Source organism: Apium graveolens, chromosome 11 (genome assembly GCF_009905375.1).
Source record: "Apium graveolens cultivar Ventura chromosome 11, ASM990537v1, whole genome shotgun sequence".
NCBI classification, from domain to species: Eukaryota; Viridiplantae; Streptophyta; class Magnoliopsida; order Apiales; family Apiaceae; genus Apium; species Apium graveolens.
Window position 1 is genome coordinate 137,715,037 of NC_133657.1, and position 10,556 is coordinate 137,725,592.

The 10,556-nt window shown below is 32.6% G+C and overlaps 1 protein-coding gene across 1 annotated transcript; it reads right to left on the minus strand.

Moving 5' to 3' along the window:
- Positions 1 to 9,278: 9,278 nt before the first annotated feature.
- On the minus strand, positions 9,279 to 9,746 carry LOC141695924 (uncharacterized). The gene has a single exon (XM_074500128.1). The coding sequence runs from the start codon at positions 9,744 to 9,746 to the stop codon at positions 9,279 to 9,281; it is 468 nt and encodes a 155-aa protein (XP_074356229.1).
- Positions 9,747 to 10,556: the final 810 nt, after the last annotated feature.

Consider the following 10,556-nt stretch of genomic DNA (forward strand, 5'->3'; position numbering starts at 1 on the left):
AACAAAATGTTCATAGCCTTCTTATCCTTGTGGACTTCTTCTGTGTCTTCCATTGTCCATTCTGCTCTAGGTTTTGGAATGGATTGACCAACAGCAATTGTGGCCGTAGCAACTGTGGCTACTTTGTGGGGAATGTGAGGACCATTCTCAATGCAGTTTACATAACCTTCATCTTGGGAGAGTAGATGAAGGTGCATTTTCACCTTCCAGTGGTGATAACTGTCTTTGTCAAGAACTGGGATCTTTACTCCAATATCCTTCTTACTCATCTTTGTTAGATTCCAAGATCTTTAAACTCTTTGTGTGTCAAGAGCTTGCTCTGATACCAATTGTTATTCCTAGAGGACTAACAATGAGATTTACAGAAGGGGGGTTGAATGTAAATCTCAAAACTTTTTCAGGTTTTGAGAAGTTTATTAAAGCAGTGTGTTCTAGATGAACAAGTGTATGAATTGCTTTGAGCTAATGCAGACAGATATATATTCAAACACAAAATGTAAAGAACACAACAAACTTTAAAAACTTTTCTGGTGGATTTGTTGTTCCACCAGAGATGGTATATTAGAAAATCTGTGTTCAACAATGTTGATCACAGCTGCATCCTAGTACAAACTAGATGAATTTTCTCTCAAGATATTTCTTAACAGCTCTGGAAAAATCTCTCTCTAATTACTAGCTTCTTCTTGGTTTATATATTACCAAGTGTACAAGTGAAAAACAATATAAAATTACAATAGTAAAATAAGTTCTTCACTTGCTTCTTTTCCTGTTCACTCCAGTACTTTGTTGACTATTGCATCTTTGTACTAAAGAAGAACGGCTGCTTTTTCTGTTGATCCTGAAATTCGGCTGCCACATCTCAGTTTTCTCTGTCAACCCATGTGCCTCTGTCTGTAGGTACAACTACCACTTATCAACGGCTAATTAGCAGAACATCCGTTGAAGCTTTCATCCGTTAATGACTTCATCCGTTGAAGGATGTTATCCGTTGAAGCTTTCATCCGTTGATGCATTTATCCGTTGATGCTCTCATCCGTTGAAGGATGTTATCCGTTGAAGCTTTAGAGACATCCGTTGAAGCTTAGCTTCTCATCCGTTGAAGGTCTTTAAGTCATCCGTTGATACCACTTCATTTATACAAAATTACAAGGCATGAAATATTTACAATTGGCCTTCCTATCTGCATATCATCTAGTAGTCAACATGACTTATAGTTTCTCTCAACTTCTAAGAATTACATTTTAAATACAGAGACTGAAATATGCTACAATACTAGACTTATTTCTAAGTAAAGCTACACCATCAACGGATAGCCAAAGTGGTCTTATCCGTTGAGGCTACTGACACTAAATTTCTACTTAAGTATTTTGTTAAACATATCATCAAACTAATGCACATATATTCCTAACAATAGTTTCTTCTTTATAAATTAGCAAATAATTTTAACAAGTGAAAGCAAAAACTCATAACACACAGCAAAAACCTTGAGTACTGCACTTTACTGTTTTAATTAGATTATCATTCCACTGTGTTATTACAAATTCACATTTGATTTATTCAAAACAATCAATCACTTAAGTTTAACTTTTATATTAATATACTTCTCATTGTATCTTATCAAGACAGAGTATAAACTATTGTAATTCACATAGTCAAGAAGCAGTAGTGCAAATACATAACATATCACAGAGAACTCTCAAATTATCTTATTTCAGATGATCATTTAAGAAAGATTGACACTGATCTGATTAAAATAATACCGTAAGTATTATTATATTACAAATATTAAGACTCATCTAATTAACCATTATACAATCTTAATATCTTAATTCACATTTTTAATTTAACCTTTTTAATTGAACAAGACTAGTCATACATCTTTACATGATTAATAATTTTTCATGTTAATTATAACAGTCCACACATTTATAGCAAGGAACTAGATTTGAATTGCTTAGAGAATTACTATATAGAACAATTAATTCAAACACATAAACAATCATACTAAGATCATACACTAAGCATGTAACAAGCTAAGTCACATTTCTCAATACCAGTCCATAGCCTTGAAGCAAATCATTCCAATTTAAGTTAAATTGGTTTAGTGTTTTAATCTACCAAAATTCTCATATACCAGAAATAACAACTGACTTCTGACTTTTAAAAGAAAAACAGCCTGATTCATCACTTAATCAAATTAAGTACAAATAATCCTTTAAACTGATATATCTGAAAATTCAACAAAGTAGAGTTCAATCAGTTAAGTCAGGATAAATCTAATCAACACACTGCTGATAACTCAGCTAATTCAAAACAAATTGAGTTATATTAAAATAAATTTTGTCAATATGTCACAGGAACTCTCAAATAATCCAATCAGCAATCAAGTTTAATATTTTAACTCAAATAATTTTGTCAATGCATTATTGGAACTCTCAGCAATCAAGTTTCTCATTTTAAATCAAAACAAAACAGTTAATACACCATTGATACTTAGTTAATTCATCAAAATCAAATTAATCGAATGAATGAAGTTGAAAAACATAGTTGATAACTCAGGTAGGTTACTCATACAGTTTAATTATAAGGACAAAATCAAAACAAACATTTTATTCAGTTCAGGTAAACCATCAAACCAAATCTCAATTAACCTTATTTATCAAAAAGCATCGAATCAGAACTCAAACACCTTTATTTTATTTAACTAATACCTTGAATCAAAACTCAAAAACAATCAATCAATCCACGTATCAATCATTTATATAGTTAATCCCAAATAATCACATAGCTACTCACTTAATCAATTTTGAGTTTTAAAAATCATACCTGAGTCCATGGCATTGAAACATTCATGGTTACTTACCTTACTCAACTCTCTTGACCCCGAGTTGAGTGACTCAGTGAGTTAACTCGGTAACTCGTCCGAGTTGACTCAACTGAGTCATGCCGATTCCTTCTCCAAAAATCATTTTCTCCCCGATTTACCATTAATATGCTCTTCTTCTTCGTTTATCCTGCACAAAAACACTCGAATTCAAGTTAGGGTTTGTGACTCAGTTGATTTAATCGAATCAAATAGTGAATATATATGTATAGGTATATGCATGTTGATTTCGATCTACTCCCAAGTTCAATTACTTTGAAATAGAGTCGATTAATCGAAACCTTTTTGATTTACCCAACCATATCTCTGATTCAATCATTTTAGGATTGAATCGTTTATAATATATATATATATATATAGTATCTGTAGAGATATTTAATCACGGTTTGTTTGAATGAAAACGATGAACTCATCGGAAAATATTGAGAGCGGCGACGAGTTCCAGAGAAAAAGACGAGAGAAGAAAGAGGCGAGAGGAGAGGCTGTATGAACAGTGTAACCTTGATTTGCAATTGTATATATTTGATATATTATGGACGGCTGAGATTAGACTGAGATAGAAATGAACGGTTTGGATTTTAGGGTTGTAAGAAAATGGGCTGTGTTTTAAAAATGGGCTGGATAAAATTTTGGGGCCCGAAAATTTTTAAAGGGATGTAGATTTAATAGTGTGTTGGGTTGGGATTATTTAAAAAATAAGATAGAAAATAAATTTTATTTTTAAAAAATAATTAAAACTTATTTTCGAATTAATTATATATATATGTATATATTTAGAGAATAATTTAGAAAAATTAAGGAGTAACAATATTTAATTTATTTTAAAATAAATTTCTTTTCAATGCACTTAGTCCATTTAATTTCTCAAAATCCGATCAATAAATATTTATTGATAAATATGAATTATTGAGAGAATAACAGATAGTAGAAAAGAAGTTTTTTTATTTAAAATACATTTATATATATAATTGTTACCCACAATAATATATTTAGAGAATATATTATTTATTTTAAATATTCCAACATTCCTAAATCCAAACGGAGTTTAGTGAATCTGTCAGAATTTAACGGTTTTGTAAAGATGTCATCGATGTTATACTCAATTTCAATTTGAGTCATTTTTATATCGCATTTGTTAACATGATCACGTAAAAAATGATGTCTCACATCTATGTGATTGGATATAGAGTGCAGCACGGGATTTTTACTTAAATCAATCGCACTCGTATTATCATATAATATAGAGATTACATCAAATTTTGTGTTATAGTCTGCCAATGTTTATTTCATCCACAATATTTGTGCACAACATTTGGCAGTAGCTGTTTACTCAGCTTCGGTGGTGGATATGGATATGGAATTTTATTTCTCTGAAAACCATGAAACTAAACATCCACTACCACTTGTACTTTTTCTGTCGACTAAATGTCCAACATAGTCTGAATTAGAATAACAAGTCAAGTGAAATGGTATTCCTTTAGGATACCAAAGACCAATATTCGTGGTACCTTTAAGATATCTCAGTATCCTTTTTACCGCGGATAAGTGAGATTTTTTTGGTGCTACTTGAAATCTAGCACATTTGCAAACACTATATTGTATTTCGGGTCGACTTGCGGTAATATATAATAAGCTACCAATCATTACTCGATATTTCTTAGTGTCAACGGGAATTCCTTTGGGATCCTCCGTTAGTTTGTCAGATGTTGACATAGGTGTGGAAATTGGTTTGTAATTTTCCATTTCAAATTTTTTCAGCATTTCATTACAATATTTTGATTGTGAAATATGAATGCCCTCGTCAGATTGTCTTATTTGCAATCCCAAAAAGAAATTTAATTCACCCATCATACTCATCTCAAATTCTTTGCTCATATAGTCAGAGAATTCTTTACATAGTGCATCATTTGTTGAACCAAATATAATGTCATCTACGTATATTTGTACAAGCAAGATATCATTTATTTCTTGTCTTGTAAATAAGGTTTTATCAGCTGTTCCCATTTTAAATTTATTTTCTAACAGGAATTTGCTTAACCTTTCATACCATGCTCTTGGGGCTTGTTTTAATCCATATAGAGCTTTGTATAATTTGTATATATATTCTGGATGTGTTGCATCTTCAAAGCCGGGAGGTTGTTTAACATATACTTCTTATTCTAGTATCCCGTTTAAGAATGCAGATTTTACATTCATTTGATATACTTTAAAATCCTTATGACATGCAAAAGCTAATAGCATTCGAGTTGACTTAATTCGTGCTACCGGTGCATATGTTTCATCAAAGTCTATACCTTCAATTTGAGTATAGCCTTGTGTAACCAGTCTAGCTTTATTTCGCACAACCGTTCCATTTTCATCTAACTTATTTCTAAATACCCATTTAGTTCCAATTATGGTAGTATTTTTGGGTTTTGGAACAAATTCCCAAACTTTGCTATGAGAGAATTGGGTTAATTCTTCTTGCATTGCAGAGATCCAATCTTCGTCTAACAAAGCTTCTTTAGCGGTCTTAGGTTCTATTTATGATAGAAAACTAAGGTGATTCACAACGTTTTGAACTTGTGACTGCGTTTGAACTCCTTTAGTTAAGTCTCCTAGAACATTGTCCAAAGGATGACTTCTAATATTTGAACATCTTTAGGTAGTTCAATATCTGTTTCGAACAATTCTAGTGGATTTGTTGGGGATGATGAGCCAAAATCCACATTTTCAAATTGTCGAATAATATTTTCAATATTGTCTTGTGTGACATCTTCTTTGTCTACAAGATCTTTGTATTTACGTGATGGTTTTGTTTCAGCAAATGTTATGTTCATTGATTCTTCCACCACTAGAGAATTTAAATTAAATACTCTATACGCTTTGCTATTTGTTGAATATCCAAGAAATATACCTTCATTTGATTTTGGATCAAATTTTGTAAGGTAATCTTTGAAGTTTAATATATAGCATTTACTTCCAAATACTTTAAAGTAATTAACTTTAGGAGTTTTACCAAAATAAAGCTCATATGAAGTCTTTTGAATTATAGGTCTTAATAAGACTCTATTTAGTATATGGCATGCAGTGGACATTGCCTCGGCCCAAAAATATTTAGGACGGCGATATTCATTTATCATTGTATTTGCTATTTCCTGTAATGTTATGTTCTTCCTTTCAACTACTCCGTTAGATTGAGGAGTGTAAGGAGCAGAAAAGTTATGAGTGATACCATTAGTTTCAGAAAAACTTGTAAAGTTTGAATTTTCAAATTCTTTACCATGATCCGTTATTATATAAACTACGGTATTATTTTGTTGGTTTTGAATTTTTTTGCATTGAGAAGAAAAAGATTCAAAAGCATCACTTTTGGCTTTGAGGAATTCTGTCCACGTAAATCGTGAATAGTCATCAACAACTACCAAAGTATATGAACATCCTCCGAGACTTTGTACAGGGACTGGACTGATGAGATCCATGTGTAAAAGCTCGAGAGGTCTTGAGGTAGATACCATAAATTTTGCTTTATAAGAGGCTCGTATTTGTTTGCCAATTTCACAAGCTTCACATATGTGATCCTTTTTATAATTTAATTTTAGTATTCCTCGTACATGTTCTTTAGTTGATATATTTTTAATCAACTTCATGTTTGCATGTCCTAATCTTCGATGCCACAACCAAGGGTCATCTATAGTAGTGATTAGGCATATATTAACATGCTTACTCATGTCACATGTATAGACATTTTTGTCTCGAGGACACGTAAGGACTAATTTTCCATCTTTATTAAGAATAGAACAATGAGTAGGATAGAAAATTACCTTATTTCCATTATCGCAAAGTTGACTTATCGAGAGAAGGTTGTACTTTAGTCCCGTGACTAGTTGTACTTCAGATATCTTGAAGTGCTCGTTCCCGATGTCACCGATGCCAATAATGATACCTTTACTGCTATCTCCGAACGTGACACTTCCAGCAGTGACCTTTTTAATGTTGTTCAAGAGTGACTGGCTACCGGTCATATGTCTCGAACATCCACTATCAAGGTACCACAAGTCTTTCTTAGCAGTAAGGCAAACCTCTTGATTTTAAGTGGAGATTTTGAAGGGTTTTTAGCACATAAACGCAGCGAAAACGTAAATTTAAATCTTAAAAAAACCGAAACCCTCCGCAGGATCCATGCGAAAAATAATATGTAATTCGTAGTTCAGTATGTTTACATTAAGAAGCTTTACTTTAATAGAAAGATGGAGGTCTTGAATGGCGATCCAAAAATGATGAACATAGATCCTTAGCAGCTGCTCCTCAAGTGTGAAGCACTCCACCGGTAGCCATCATGAAAATGATGTAATGAAGGAGGAGGAGATGAAGAGAATTAGGATTTTGTAAATCTTTTTGGTTGAGGCAAAAATAGGGTTTATAATAGTATATTTATAGGCAAAATTTTCAGCTGAAAATTTTCCCATAAAATATTATTATTATTAACCCTTTATTATTCTCACTAATAATTAAAACACCTTTTAATTATTAATCCTTTTTCTAAACACTTTAGAAATAATTATCTCACTTGAATTAATTTCCAAAAATTAAATTCTTAATTAATAATATTAAAAACTTTTTCTTAATTAATTTATAATCAATTAAATCTCATTTAATCAATTATTAAATTTTCCAATTAATTATTTATTTCATAAATAAATAATTATCAGCCATTATTAATTAATTCCTCCACCATTAAATCATTCTCTTTTATGGTGTGACCCTGTAGGTTCAATATTAAGCCGGTAGTAGAAATAAATAATAATAAAACTATTTTATCATTATTTATATAAATTCTCTAATTTATTAAATATGATTAATTAATTAATCATATTTATTCTACATCGTGAGGGATACTTCTCAGCATATGGCGACTATCCGGATAATACGAATTCACTGCTTAGAATACCAAGAACATATTCAGTGAGTAGCTACCGTACAATCAATTCCTTCTACCCTGCAATGTCACGTTTAAATACAAGGCATGGAACTTGTGTCAAGCCTATCTTATTTAATCACTTGCTTTCCCATTCACTATGCTTAGTTCTATTTAATGTAAATTAGAAACTCCTTTCTAATTTCATTCACTCTGGCCAGAGATTCCTGAACTAGCACAAGTGGATCAGCATTAAAAATTCTCTTCCTTCACTAGAAGGGGTAGATCCTTTATTGATCATACACTATCTTCGTGTACAAATTCCTATACCCAGTAGAGCCCTTATAATTATCCCTGGAGACTAAGAACTAAACCAAAGCATAGTTCAGTGTACACAAGATGACTATGATGACCTCAAGTCTAAGGATACTTGTACAACTATCACTATGTGAACAATTACTGACACGTGAGTGAACTCCATTAGTTGTTCAGCTATGTGAGTAATGTTCAGTGAACTTATTCTATAATAAGCACCTACATACTAGCTATAGTGTCACCACACAAATGTCTATGAGAACAGAGATCCTTCATAATGAAGCAATCATAGTATGTACCAATCTTTGCGGATTACTAATTACCAGTTAGTAATCCTATGATCAGGAAATATTTAAGTTTAGAGTTATCATCTTTTAGGTCTCATTATTATGATCTCATCATAATCCATAAAAAGCTTTACTCTAAACTGTGGTATATCTTATTTAAACATTTAAATAGATAGAGCCCGCAATAAAAACAAAACAAGTCTTTTATTAATATCAATGAAATCAAAACAGATTACATAAAAGTTATTTCTAAATCCTCATACATGATTGGACTTAGGACATATCTCTTTCAGATTTCCTTTGAAGTAGATGCATCCCCGATAGTCATTAAGCATAGATTCACAATTTCTTTACTAGCTTCCGGAGCTTCTTCATCTTCACTTAAATCCCACCCATTCTTGGCCACGAGAGATCGTCCTTTTATAAGTTTAGGACATTCTCGTTTAAAGTGACCGGGTTGTTTACATTCGTAACACACCTCTTATATTTCCTCTGTATTTTGTTCTTTTTGTTTGGGAGGAGTGTAAGTAGGAGTGTTATTATTATAGACATTAGCATTTTGCATACCTTTGCCTTTGTTATAGCTCGTTGACGGAAAATTATTCTTATAGTTAGGAGTGTAATTTTAAGAGTAATCTGGCCTTCCATTAGAGTTAAAAACTCTTTGTTGATTATTTGATTTAAGGAAGCCTTTTCCATATCTTTGAGCTTTGCTTTGAAGCACACGACGTAGTTGTCTCGTAAGTAAAGAAATTTCGCTTTCATCGAGATTTTGGATTTCTTCATTTAATTCATCGTCGTTTTCTTCTTCATCTATTAGTATAAATTTTAAAGCCATGTTTTTCTTTTTTTCTTCCACTTTTGGAATGACTTTTTCTTGTAAGTTATCTTCTTCCTATGCACGAGGATTTCCAAATAGATTATCTATTTTATTATCATTGAGATTGTGCATCTCTTTGATTTTGGTTACTTTAACCTTCCAACTTGGAGGTAATGATTTAAGAACTCTTCGATTCTTTTCATTTTGTGTATAACTCTTTCCGAGTTGAGATAGTTCATCGACAATGCGAGTGAATCTAGTTTCCATGTCGATGATATTTTCTCCTTCTTGAAGTTTAAAGTTCTCGTACTCTTGGATCAAAGTGTCCATTCGAGAATCTATTACATCCGTGGTTCCTTCGTGGGTAACCACTAATTTATCCCACATTTCTTGCGCTGACTTGCAATTATTTACTCTTTTATATTCTTTTTCAGTAAGTGCACTTGTGAGTACCATTTCTGCCTTAGCAGCTATATTCATTCTTTCTTCCTCTATTGCGTTATATTCACTAACCTTCTTTTCGATGATGATGTCATCAACCATTTTGGTAGGAATAATGACTCTATCTTCTATGGTCATCCAAACTCTGATTCCTTGAGATCTAGCATAAATGCGAAATCTCGTTTTCTATGTTGCAAAGTTGGTGCCGTCAAATAGAGGAGGGCGAGAGCTAGATAGACCTTCACCACAGCCGATGGTATTTAGATACGCCATTTCGGATCACTTTTTGTTGTTCCTGTAAATCTGCAAATTACTTAACAAACCGTTAAAAAGCACTGCTCTGATACCAATTGTTAGGTCCCGTAAAAGGGCTATTTTAAGCTAAAAGAGGGGTTGAATAGCTTAATTACCGATTTAAAAATTATTATGGCATTTTAAAAATATTTATCCCGTTTTAAGTTTTTTACCGATGCAGATTATGTATGCGGAAATAAAAGACAAGGAAGAAAATACCACACGAGAGATTTATCCGGGTTCGTGATGGCGCAACCTCTAATAGATTCGCTCACCCCTACGTCCAGTCCCCGAGCTCCTCTCCAGGACCCGAGTTTTCCCTTAAAATAACCTTGCTCCTTACGTAGGCGGAGAAGCCTTTATAACCCCATAAATACTTGTCTTGGTGCGTAACTCCGGATTACCACCTCAAAATAAATGTGCAATCTACACAACCTATCTTAGACAATAACACCCTGTTATTTCTTCAAAGTTGATGTAGAACCCTTGGTGTAGTCTTTGTCCTTCTAAGCTTTTGCTGGTCTTGGATCTGAATAGTTGGTCTTGGGTCTTTCCTCTTCCTCACGGTGCAAAGACTATTAATTTCCCGTTAGTACGTCTAGGACTTGGGTCTTAGAA

Excerpts from the sequence above, each read along its gene's own strand:
- LOC141695924 (XM_074500128.1), bottom strand. The coding sequence starts at position 9,746 with ATGGTTGATGACATCATCATCGAAAAGAAGGTTAGTGAATATAACGCA.